The sequence below is a fragment of the Lichenostomus cassidix genome, chromosome 1Aa (genome assembly GCF_008360975.1).
Source record: "Lichenostomus cassidix isolate B80296 chromosome 1Aa, HeHo_3.0, whole genome shotgun sequence".
Taxonomy (NCBI): Eukaryota; Metazoa; Chordata; class Aves; order Passeriformes; family Meliphagidae; genus Lichenostomus; species Lichenostomus cassidix.
The window spans coordinates 32142716-32155707 of NC_139480.1; the positions used below are offsets into that span (position 1 = coordinate 32142716).

A 12992-nucleotide genomic window follows, 5' to 3' on the forward strand; every position below is an offset into this window, starting at 1 on the left:
GGAAAATGCTTCACACACGGAAGCAGTTGCTGGCTCTCACCAACCAGTGTTTTGGTATTGCAGAAGAGGTGTCCAAATACCAGGATTATATAAATGAGGTAGAATGCTTCAAAACTATGTGAAGTATTTGAATAGATGAAAGACTTCCACATATTTTCACGTCAATAGTGTTGTTTATAGCAAGTCTTACATTAATGCAGTTGTATTAAAATACAGGGCTTCGTGGGTGCAGTATGGGGTCTACAGTAGCTTCATTGCTGTGTCAGAGTGGACTAGAGAATGGTGTTATTTTTTGAATAATTGAGTAATGTGATTTTTTGAATCATGACTGATTTTGGAATTTGGTGGGGTTGATTTGGTTTGGGGTGGTTATTTTTTGAGTGGGGGTTTTTTTGGTGGGGCTTGTGGGTTTGGATGTTTTGGGGTTTGTGAATTTGGGGGTTTTTTTGTAATATTAGCATTTCCCCCCAAAAAAAATCAGTGCAAATGGATGTGGGTTCATTGAGAAATGTTCTGTGCAACTGTTACCATAACATTTTCTGAGGACCTAGAGGATTATCCTAATGCTCTTACGAAGTATAGAAATGCCAGTTCCATAGTCAAGGTTATGGGATACATACTTAAAAATGTTAAACTAATGATTTGGACGGTAACCCTGCAGGATGCAAACTTATCAGAATTACCTCAAGACTGAGAGAATAAGAGCATTTTCCTGTGGTAAAATTTATTTATTCATATTATTTTTTAGAAAGGAAAGACGAATGAAAGAAAAGCCCCTGCTAAATGTAAAATCAGTTAAGGAATGGTGGAGAGCAGCATTTAACTTGTTCTTTGTATTTTATTAACACCACTAATCCATTGATTGATTAGGATCCTGTTGCCCTAGGATGTCTACAGACATAGCAAATGGATAATTCTTCATTTCCAGAGTTTATTATGAAAGTATTAGATAAGAAGATGGAACAAACCAGGGAATGTCAATACAAAACTTGCTGTGATGATCCCAGCTTAGAGAATATCAGCCACTTTAGTACTGTAATGAATTTATGAGGTATCACAGCAATGGAGAATTTAAAAAAGGATTTTAAGGTGGGCATCAAGATATACTGACAACTTATATTGTAACTTAAATTTCCTTTTTACCTGTTACAGTTACAAGATGAGCTTCCACAGAAAATGTTTGCAGCTTCCAGTGGGATGAAACATACAATGAATACAGTCTATCCAAGCTCAAACACACTAGTGGAAATGACTCTTGGGTGAGAATTTCGTAATGGAATTGATATAATATTGTATACTTGCTATACAGGGAAATTGAAAAAAAAAATGACTTAGAGATTGCTGTATTAAGATCAAGAATTTTACATTGCTAAAGTAGTGGCACAGATCTGGAAGTGAGTGGGGAACAGCACTAATATATCATTGTCTCCTCATAAATAACCAACCCTTATTTTGTATGTAATGGCAAGTTGCTGAAAACAGTGGTGAGGAGTGATCAGAGCAGGTAACTATCCCTATAAAAACTTTCTTTTGCTTCTGGTTACTGCAGGATGAAGAAACTAAAGGAGGAAATGGAAGGTGTTGTTAAAGAGCTGGCTGAAAACAATCACATTTTGGAAAGGCAAGCACTTGTTTTCCCTTTTGGGGCTGAAACTAGGGTCAGGCTTAATTTGGTACATTTTATAGACCCCGAATTTAAACTAAGGGAGCAATTCTATGATGTCTTTAACTGTAAATATATTTTAAACTGTTCAAATGAGGTGTAACAAAATAATTATTCAAAACCTTGGAGCATTGCTGTAAAATCTGTAAAATTCTGCCACAGCCATTTTTGTGGCATTTTTGTTTCATTTTACTTTGGTTTAGCTAATAAAAATTCCTGTTGCACAGACAATTAAGTTCTGAATTTAAACACAAGACTGTTGCAGCAATGCAGTACTGCCTTTTAATTCCTCACTTTTAGACGTCATTTTTAACAACTGTGGAATTACACCAATCTGAATTAATGATTTTGCAGTTTTTGGATTGCTTAAATACCATGAAGAGGCAAACATGTTTTTAAAATCCTGAGAGAGTACTGTTATTATTACATACAGATTTTGGGTTTTTTCCTATGATGATGATAAAATATATAAAAATAAACATCTCCTGAAAGTTCCAAGGTAAAATGCTGGTAAAGTGGAGTTTAGCTTCAAGCAGAATTAGTTTTGTATTGTTCCCCACTTCCAGTCCCATACAAGCAGCAAAGCTTCTGCTCTTCATACGAAAGTTAGGTACATATGAAAGTTAGGTACAAATGCTTGTATTGGCATGTGTCAAGGGAAAGGAAAACTCCATAAATAAATCAAAGATTGATTCTTTAATCTAGTCAACCACCTAAAAATATACTGTTTCTTTGGTTTAGATTTGGTGCTTTGACTATGGACGGTGGCCGGCGAAACGTGGACTGTATCTAGCTTCCACAGGACCTGAAGAGGACTTGTAAATTTTTTCAAAGGGAAAAAAATACTGTTGGGACAGTTAAAGGCAGATAATAAATCTGTATGCAGGGGTTTTTGCCTTCAACAACTGTAGTGTTAAAGAAAATGTAAATATGTATAATATGTAAATACAAAAGAAATATATATCTTTTCTTGGTCACTTTTAGGATAGAATAACTTCTGGCAGGGAATTGAGCCCCTTGGAGGATCTCTGAGGAGTCCTAAAGGGAAAAGTATTGTTGATGAAATTGCCATTTGTCTACTTTGAATATTACTGGTTTTTTTCAGAATGCAATTTAGTCCTCATTGCAAGAGGACTTGCAGTACTCCAAAACACCCTTGTATAAAGGGTATTTTGGATTTCCTTTAACAACCACTATTATGTAGGAGTCTAGCTGAATGACTTTGATCATTACAGAACATGATGAATGTTTTAAATGAGGTGTTTTTAAATGAGTGTAAATAGGGACTAAGAGTACAGATGGATCAGAACAGAAATGCATTTCTCTTTCCTTCTCTTCCAAACCGTTTGTTCACTTCCACTTGAGAAAGCAAATTCACAATATTTTTTTACGCTCTCTCCATATTTGGTGCCATGTTGTCTGTAATCATTTGACTGCTCAGTATATGGAAGTTTTGCACTCCAGCTTGTCAGAATGAATGTAAAAATTCATTTTTTTGGAGTACAGTATTTTCAGAATTTCTCTGAAGTCTTGTTGCTCACCACAACAGCAGTGGGTTCTTAAAACAGCTGCTTCTTCATCTTCTTTGCAGGTATAATTTTCTAAAAGGGTTAAAAATTTGGTTTGAGAAGAATTTGTGCACAGTCAGTAGACTGGATAGCATCATGCTTCAGTAGTAACTGAAAAGTGGAAAATAAGTTACTGGTCTAGAGCTTTAAAAGGGACCACTCCCACTGCTGACTTACAACTCAGATACCAAACTTTGATGGAAAATTTTATAAGACTGTATATTTATTTTTGAGCATCAGTAGTTACTGCTTTCAGCACTACATGATGGAGTTGCAGAGATGCAGAGTGAAACATTCTGCTCCAAAATACATAGGAGAAAGAGAACAGGAAAACAAGCAAAAGCTCGGGAAACATCCCTTTCTTTGGATACTACAGATGTACATACTTGTTTCAAATAAGCATGCAAATATTACAGAACTCATTCTTTGCTTGGGGAAACCTGGCCATGGATGTGCAGTGGTGTCCAATAGCACTTCTCATTGCTGCATTACATCTGTAAGAGCTGGACCAACTATATTTAGAATTTTCTGTAATTACTGGTGGAACATTTAGGTATAAGCTAAACAACATTGACCGATGATAGCATCTGGTAGTTTTGTGGTGCTTATTCCCTGCTTATCTGTCCAGGTCAGAACACAAAACATTTTCATTTTCTTTTAAGAAACTATTTTGAGGGAAACTTATGGAATTTGTAAATGAATATTTCATTTTAAAAGAAAAGGAAATGCACATGCCTTGATGTCCAAGACCTGCTTTCCAGTGTTCTTGGTGAGAATCAAAAAAGGGAATTCAAACATTTTTACACCCATGTGAGCAGCTTCTGTCTTTGCAAATTCTGTCACCCAAAAAATCTAGCTATGCAAAAGGAGTGCATCAGTTTGTCACACATCTTTCCTTGGTTAGCCATGGATTTTTAAATGTTTTAAAATACTGGAATCATGTCTAACTGGAATGTTTTAATGCCTGCTTTTACATTTGCTCATTCACATCCACAGTCTCATTGAGTGTAAGTAAAACACACAAATAAATGTGAAAAGAATTGGGCTCTCTAGCTGTGCATAAACTGTATTTTGTTTCCAACATTACCGCTGTAACACTTTGTTGTTTCAAAGTTCTTAATCTTGAAAGAAATAAAATGCTAGGTGGAATATATTATTTTCAACTTCCTTATACTGAAGCAGTCTGAAAAAGAAAGTTAATTGTAGTAACAATGTAGTCTGTATGTTGAAATATGTGCAGCATTCTTTTACATGGTTAAAATGTTTTGTTATGTTTATTTTAAACATTGCTGGCTTTAGTGTTGCTGAGTACATCAGTAATCTTAATCTTGTTAAAATTTCTTTTTCTAAAGCAATTTTAACAAAGCAGTAGCAAAGGAACTTGAAGTAATCAGTTCATAGTCTTCTCATTACGTTATGATGAAGCAAATAATTTTTCAAGTTAAAGCATAATGTACTGTGCCATCAACTTTTTGCTCAAACTAAGTGTTTTGATACTATAAGTCATGCTATTGATTTGCCAAAAGAAGTAATAGAAAGTAATATATCGTTCTTCCTGAAGCTGGTTTACTGGTTTGGGGGGTTTAGCTGAATATATTAATTATCTGTTACTTGAACAAACCTGTCTTCATAGGAATTGTGAAAATGCATGAGTGAACAGCTTAATGGCATAAATACATCATCAACCACTTATTGTACAGTGTGTACTTCTGCCTTTTCATAATTTAATTTTCTGTTAATTTCAGTATTGCATTATGAGTTTTACTTCCTTGTAAGCACAATGGAGAGCCTGAAATATGAAGTTGCAAATTGCAGCTCAGTTTGCATTATCCAGCTGTTCAGAAAATGTGCCCTGTGCAACAGAATCACTAGCATAGGCAATATGGTAGAGCCACTCATTCTTTTAATTTTTTTAAACTACTTGGTTGACACATGTTCTGAACAATGTTAGTTCATTTAATGGTGACAAAATTCCTAGTCTCTGCTCAGTATGAAATGGTTCACTGGTAGAACTCAATCATTTATAATGTAGTCAATCACTGTAGAAGTGGTAATTGTAGACTAGTTCTGGATAGTCCTGTGCCGAACTGGGAAAAAAGGGGAGTTATTGGCTGAAAAAAACAGAGTATTGGAAGAAGAGGGATGTAAAAGTCTTTGGTAATCTAAAGGTTGTTTCAGAAGATCAGCATTCATTTTGACTGTGGTGAAAGGATTATAGATTACAAATAATAACTGTAGTGCAAACAAAAAACCTAGCCTTCGACTTTGTAGAAACCTTTCTAATAGTAAAAAGAGGAAAGTGCCAAAACAGATTTTCCTGGTGTACTGGTAAAGACAGGCAAACGCCAGAACAGATTGTCTTGGGAACAGCAATATTGTTTGAAGAGGGGTTATAGGAGTAGGTTCTCATTTTCTGTGCCCTAAATAGCTTTTTTTGGGCATCAGTCAATCGGAAAAAGAAAAAAAAAAAAAAAAAAGGTGGTAGGGGTAGTGTCCTTCAGTGGAATTTGCTATTTTGTAGCTGGTACCAGCCCAGGCAGCAGTAGTTGTAGGTGCACATCTTTTGGAGGACTTCGATGCCTGTGGGTAAGCAAGGCTAGCAGCGGCAGGCTGAGCTGCTGGCGTGCTGCCGGCAAGGGCAAGGCGCGGTTCTTCAAAGTTGCGTTGTGCTCCTGGAAACTGACACAAGTGTTGAATGAACGCTCTGACTACCCCGGCCGCCACAGCCTCCCCCATCCAGGTGTGGGTTATGGCACCCCTGCCCAGCCCTGCGAAATGTTTCCCCCAGTAGCTGCTTTAAGGAACTGAGGTACATCATTTTAATGGGAACCTACTGAAGCGCATCACCAGTTCTTGTCAGCTCCCCCTGTGCCAGGGGCCGCTTCAGCATCCCTGAGTACGTTTATGCCGAATGATGCGGAGTTTGTGCCTCCCGGGAGCGGGGCCGGCAGACCGCCGAGAGGACTCGGGCAGCGGCGCGGCGGCCGCCAGGTCGCGGGGGGACGCGGACGCGGTGCGGCGCCTCCTTGGTCCCCGCCGCCTCCTTGGTCCCCGCCGCCGCCTCCTTGGCCCCCGCCGCCTCCCCGCTCCCCCGGGCCGCGGGTGCCGTGTGCGTGAGGCGGGCACAGCGCATGGCGGCCGCGCGGGACCGGCGGGAGAAGCCTCGGCGGGGCCGGGCGGGGCCCCCGCAGCCCGACGCGCCCGCCGCCGTCCCGGGCCCCGCGCTCGGCGCCCGCCGCCGCCCGGCCCCGCCGCGGCCCCGCCACGTCCGCACCATCTTCGAGGCGCCGCCGCCGCCGGAGCCCCCGCACCGCTTCGGGCCGGCGGCGGCGGGAGCGTGGTGCGACCTGTGCTGCCGCTTCGTGCTGTCGCAGGGCCTGCGCTGCGCGGGTGAGCGGCTCCGGCGGGAGCGGGGCGGGAGCGGCGGGGCCGGGGGACCGGAGAGCCTCACACAACCTGGGGCGCGGGGCCGGGTCAGGCGGGGCAGGCGCCTCCCGATCCGCGCCGTGAAAAGCGTGCCTCGCCCAGCCCCGACGGGAGCCAGCGTTTCGCCATGTGAAGCGCTGGAGCACGACGGCTGCCGCCGGGAGCCGAATGGCCGGGACAGCTGCCGGGCATGGGGTGGATGCAGTGTGATCCGGGGAAAAGTGCTCCCTCCCCACCCGACGGGAAGGTAACGCGTGTCACAGGGTGTGGGAGTGCTGCTCTGAGGGGTTCGTGTGTGCTCAGCCCTGCCGAAAGCCATGCGCTCTGCTCGCTGTCCGGCACGGTCAAGCCGGGCAAGGCTGCGTTGTGGTGTCGCATGTCCCATGGACACAGCACGTACATGTCCTTTCGCTCTCTGGGCTCTGATTCGTAGTAGGTAAAGGTGTGTTCTCCTTTTCCTACATAGAAAGCAACTTTCCTCCTTTGCACCCCTTTCATTACTACTGCCATAGTGTAAAATACATTCTCCTGCTACCTCCTGTCCTTTACAGCAGGACGCCATACGTAATCTAGTGTTGGTGGAAAGTCCTCTTTTGCCATTGATTGATTGATTGAAAAGGCTTTGGCCACGTTGTTGGGCTTCTTAGTAACCTCCAGGGTAATTGCAGCATAGAACTCCATGGGCACGTTCACTTGGCTGGCTGTTCCTTGCCCATAGCTGCAGTGCTGTTGTACTTTCTAGGACAATCTAGTGCTATCCCTAGCGGTGTGACATGTTCAGGTGTGTGGTTTGCTTTTGATTTACATCACTGAGCCTTATTTTAACAGCTGATATTTGAAACGCAAGGTGGGAAAGAAAGGTCAATCTTTTCCTTTTTTTTCTGTCTTAAGTAGATGTAATAACCTCATACTGTCCTCTGCTGATATATATAATTTATGTTATGACACAATGTTCTCACAGTTACACTCACTTTCAGTTCCTCTATTTTTACAGTTACTCTTGGGATGGAAATATTTTGGCTGTGAAACTAAAGTACTTTCTATTTATCATTTGCGTTAGTGCACAGTTTGTTCTGACAGTATGTGTAGTGCACTGATGTGAAAATAGACCTTAGAAATAATTATTTTTTTTTTATGATCAAATGCTCCATGACAAGAACTTCAAGTGTCACATTGGATTATGTATCTTCCAGCAACATTTTCTCAGAACTATTACAGCTTACAATGTTTTTCTTTCTCCTCCATGACACGCTCCATTTTTATGAGGCATAGTACTTCAAGCTGCTCTCTTAAATTGCTGTTTAAGTAGCAGAGGAAACATTCAACTTTTATGATCTAGCATGAATATAATATTTAGGAGCTGTAAAGCACTATGGAGATGAAAGGTAACACCAGCTAAAGCGTGCAAGGGTTGCTGTGAGATGCTCTGTTCTTGCCCACTTGTCAGGCACAACCAGGCAGCCAGATCTGGCTGATAAATTGCCTAAGGGCAACAAAAGTAGGGGCTGGGTCAGGACAGTGCAGAGACCTTAAAGAGCGTGTGACCAGCTGCCCTCCCGGCTCAGAGCTGCTAAATCCACTCTGGCTAGGCGTCGGTCTTCACCCAGAGTCACAAGCTCTTCTGTGAGCAAGTGAATATGGGAGAGAAGGATGTCCCCTGCCTTGGGAAGGCAGCAGACACAGCTGTGCTCAACATCCAAAGTGTGTCTAGTCTGGCCTTGAAAGCTGAATCAGATACAACCAGGACTACAGCCAAATGTGTGACCTCTGTGGTAGCCTCTGTGAAGATGCCATGGTCTCCTTTGGGTATCCCTTGCAGAGCAGAGATTACAGCAGAGGTTAAAAGTACCTTTCAAAGATTTTAATCTGCCTGGCAAGATGGGACAGTGCCAAAAGTTTCCCAGAAAAAACCTGTTTTCCAGAAGCCACAAGTGGTAGAGGAGTTCACTTTAGGTCCTCTAAAAAGCAAACCACAACATCATCTTCCAAATGGGCCATTGCTAATAAAGAGAGAGCTATGTACTGAATTCTCATGATTCTGAGTCACAAAGACATAGATACTGTATTTATTTAAATTACCCTCTCTGAGTATTTGTTGGGGTGGGTGATACCATCTCAGGAACTGCTGAGGAGCTGAGTGGTTCCAATACAGCAGAACCCCACTGGTGGAAGCCTTCTTAGTCCTCCCCCCTGGAGAACACGATGGTTCCTCCCCAAATTATGTAAATCCCCCCAGCTGTAACCTAACCCCTGATTGCATCCCTTCCTCCTCCCATTGGTTGTGGTGTTCCCCCCGCCTCCTCTCCCCTGACCCTCCAGCCGCCCCTTTAAATGTAGACGGCTGGGGTGTCTCGCCCTCTTTCACCCTGGAACCCTTCAGAATAAACCCCTGGAACCTCCAGCTGACTGAGCGCTCTGAGTTCTTTATCTCTGGTGACGCACGAGTTATCCAACTCTGTGGGTGAGTGAGAATATGTGCCTTACACCGGCACAGGTGTGAGAAGGGTCTTTCTGTACAGCACCAGGCAGTGCTGGCTGGAGTGATCTCTCAATAGCCTAGAGACACTTTCGGTAAACGCAGAGGCCTGGTTCCACCCCTCCTCCCCCTCCGCGTTAAGTATTGGTTGATGTAAATTCTCACCAGATCATTGCCATCAGACATGATCAAAGCCAGAGGTGGTGAATGTGGTGACAAGGATGAAAAGGCATGAGAAATTTCCTCTGGGATATGGAAGCAGTCAAAGGGTACATAAAATGAGTAATTTTAAAGAATCTGGGTACAGACTTTTTTCTAAAAGAAAAGTCTGTGACTTCTCTTTGGGAATGGGGATTTCTTTGAGTATCTCTGTCCAGCCTTCCCCACAATGATAGGAAAAATTTCCGAGCTGAGCTTCAGTAGAGGCTAGACTTTACTCTTACCATTTTCCAGTGGGTCTGTGGCTGTCTTAGGGTTTTTGTTCACTCCTTGGTGCACATCATAAAGTGAGGTGGGATCCCTGAACTACCAGGAAAAACGTCTTTTTGCCTTTTGTGAGATTTTTGGAATTCACAAGTTTTCAGGCTTCTGATAAAAATTGAAAAAATACTTTCATTTAATTCAGGGAAGAGAGATCAGAACAGAAAAAAAAAAAGTCAGGATTAATGAATGTCTCTTTCAATGCATTGCACAAGGTGCACATTATTCAAGTAACCTATTTCTTGAAAAGAAGTAAAGCAGTGCTGATATTTCTGGACCCCAGCCCAGGAAGAAAGCCAAGTGTAGTGAAATACCTCTGAAAAGGATACTTTGTAGTATCTGACCTCTTGCTGTTGTTTTGGATTCCTTTTCAAGGGAGGCTTGATTGGTTTAGCAGTCCAGGTTTACTCTGCTATTCACCTTTTCACCTCTATTATTTAGGTCAAAAACCTAGTGCAGACACAGAATTCCATTGCCTAGCCTGACTTCTCTGCACGAAGTTGTTTGAAACAGATGCAGCCAGGATTATTTCAGTTTATATAATGGAATGGTATACAGTAAAGAGTGGGGCTTTTTTTTTTTCTAGCATTCAGTTTTTCTTTCAATCTGAAGGTGGTCTGGAGTGAAAATTCTCAATTTCTTCCGTCTTGTATAGCATTATGTATAGCGTTATGTAGTGTAGGAGGTTGTTGCACTGAATCAACATGTCTTGGCATTTGAAAAAGGAGGCATTTTTCATGGTTTTGGATGAAAGTCTGTGCTGTCAGACTATGAAATACAATTTCTGAGCAGTTTTACTTTCCCCATAGTCCGGTGAACAGACTGGGTATACATAGGTGGTGGAAATGTGAAAGGAATTACTTTGTGGACTACTTGCTCTGGACATGTAGTTAATTTTCGTAACTTTTCTTTTACTTTGCATCTTACTCTTTTTCATTGAACCAGATGAAACCAAATGAAACCTTTTCAGAAGTTTTATTCTTCACTTAAAGGAATATAGGGAAATTACAGGTCCTACATTACTTTCTCTTCAAACTTTATAAAGATATTTAAGCAGATAGTTTAGAGGCACCATGAAGACCAGGTGGCTCCTTTCCTGTTTTTAGTGATGGGACATGGCTGGGAATTCTGTTCTCTACATCTTTTTTTTACCTGTTTTTCAGATTTTGTTTATTGAGTAAGTGTTACTGCAGGGTCTGGGGGGGTGGCACAGGCCGGCTGCCCCCCCGGACCGGGTCTCTAGTCCGTGTAATCCCACCGGATCTGGAGCAGGCAGCCCCCGGGGTCCTGCAGCATGGCACGAGTCTCTCAACCACGGAAATTCTAACAGGAAACGTAGTAAGGCAAAGAAACGAACCTGGACTCCATCTCTGTTCTGGTAGGGAGGTTTATTTGGGGAGAGGGGTTGCAGGGGAGGAGAAGAGGGGAGGAAAGGCAGGCACAGGGTAGGGGCTGCCAGCTCAGAGAAGAGACCTCTCCCAGACCCAGGCGCTGGCTTTTAAGTGGAAAGGAAGGGGGCAGGGCTGGCTCTCTAAGAGCCAGTCCCAGGAGAAGGAAGGCAAGATTGGCAAAAGGGTGCACACCAATAGGTTTTCAGGTACAGCATGATGCATATTTTAAAATGAACCAATAGTATACAAGGCAGGGAAACAAAGAGAGCACATGGAATCCTAAAACTCCACATTGCTACAAGTAAGCATTCCTTGTGAAGTATATGGCTCAATGTCATGTCCTGTCAGGGCCTCCTCTTTGTTTTTTCTCTGCTGAAATGGGTATTTTGGTAGGAGCCTTGTTCAGTTTCTAACATGTTTTTATATTGGCTCTGAATATTCAGTAGTTAACTCCTGCTTTAATGCAGTTGAAGAACCGAGGTGTTATGTTTTGATATGTAGCATAGCTCTTCTGCTACAGGAATTTTTAAATATCTATAAAAACAAACAACAGAACAAAAACCGTAGAAAAAACCTACTTAGGTCATAGTCGGATATATTATCTAAATGCCTACTAATTGTCAGAAATAGCAAAGAAACAGATTCCCCTGTCGAGAGTAAAATATGGAGAAAAGGAACAAACACAGGAATTAGTGGGTTTTTTTCCTTCAGGATATTTTTTGAATATCCTGAAGGATATTCAAATTTGTGTAACAAATTTTTTATTGTTTTTAAGTAAGAGAATAGACATTGTCCACTATCTGCAGTAGGAGTACATTCATATTTCATTGCATGTAATGAGGAGGTTATGTTGCTAAAACTACAAGAGTTACTACTTGAATTACCAAAGTTGTTCAGAGTTGAAGGCTCCTAAAGTTTTATCTATAGTGGGTTAGATTAGAAGTAACAGTGCTGGGAGTCTGCTTCCCTTTCTCATTCTTTCTGTGGAGTTGTTTAATGGTGCACAGTTCCCCCAGTGCTTTATATTTTCTTTTAAATCCAAAAGTACCACATTTTCTCAGAATCCTTAGAAGCTGGAGCAGCAGGAGGTGTCAGGGTTTGGGTTGTGCTGGGGGAGCTCAGCTCAGAGAAAGCCCTGTTTTCCTCCTTGTTGGATTTGGAGGAGTGTTGGTGGTCTGCTGCCCCGATGGGGTGTTTGCTGGAGCTTGCAGGGCTGGTAGAGTTGGAGAAAAAATTAGTCCCTGTGTAGTGCAGAGGCATTGTGCCCTGCACTGGGTAGTGGACTGTGTCCAGCACAGGGTGGAAGGTAGAGGTGTAGAAATGGAGAGAAGCAGCAGCTTTGGTGGAGCTTGCTCTTCAAGAGTAATGCCTGCTGTCTTCCTCAGTGCCTTGTTGCCTCCTGGGGCATTTCTGTAGTCACAGCAAGGTTCTCACTGCTGAAAGCTGAGCTCTTTCCCCTGCTGTTTGCAGCAACTGGTAACTCCTCACTGAATTCCTTGCTTACTGTGGATACTGTTTTCTTGGCCTCTGACATTTCCTTTATGAGTCCCATCTTCCACTCCTAAGCCGCACACTCTCCTATGCAGAAGCTCTCACCTGTTACTGAGCACTGTTCTTTGTTCTTCTTTTCATCATCTCATGAATAAATGCTTAATTATTAATTATGATGTTCTTCAGAGTCTGGGTGTCTCAGATGCACCCCTAAGACACTACAGATAATACAGGCAGTTGTTTTCAGGTTGCATAGCAGTGAAGAGAAAAATTTTTGAAATCCTGTAATATTCATATGTCATCACTGAAAGGCTCTGAAAATGCTGTGTGGTTTTTCACACACTTTGTCTTCCTCACACACTTTGGAGTCACTCTGTAGGGAGCTCCTGCAGAGGAGTTTTTCAGTGGGCAGGAGCCTCCTCTGCCTAGGGCATCTTGGTGTGGAGATACCCCGTGTTTGATTTCACAGGCAGGGGAAGGACCCCAGATGATGTAAG

General features: G+C 42.5%; 2 protein-coding genes across 3 annotated transcripts in view; both read left to right on the forward strand.

Annotated features, from left to right (window-relative positions):
- Positions 1-4928, forward strand: part of TBK1 (TANK binding kinase 1) — a 28168-nt gene extending 23240 nt beyond the window's left edge. The window contains exons 18-22 of one of the 2 annotated variants that reach the window (XR_014847248.1): positions 2-98; positions 1153-1259; positions 1550-1621; positions 2405-4343; positions 4375-4928. Coding sequence is in view for 1 of the 2 variants with exons in the window: in XM_085044259.1 (XP_084900385.1) it covers positions 2-98; positions 1153-1259; positions 1550-1621; positions 2405-2456 (328 nt within the window). In the remaining variant the exon portion in view is untranslated. Of the gene's footprint in view, position 1; positions 99-1152; positions 1260-1549; positions 1622-2404 lie in introns of both variants that reach the window. The other variant, XM_085044259.1, reaches the window with a different exon arrangement.
- Positions 4929-6347: 1419 nt separating this feature from the next.
- Positions 6348-12992, forward strand: part of RASSF3 (Ras association domain family member 3) — a 106793-nt gene continuing 100148 nt past the window's right edge. The window contains exon 1 of the mRNA XM_085044342.1: positions 6348-6621. Coding sequence (XP_084900468.1) covers positions 6363-6621 — 259 coding nt within the window. The 5' untranslated portion in view covers positions 6348-6362. The remainder of the gene's footprint in view (positions 6622-12992) is intronic.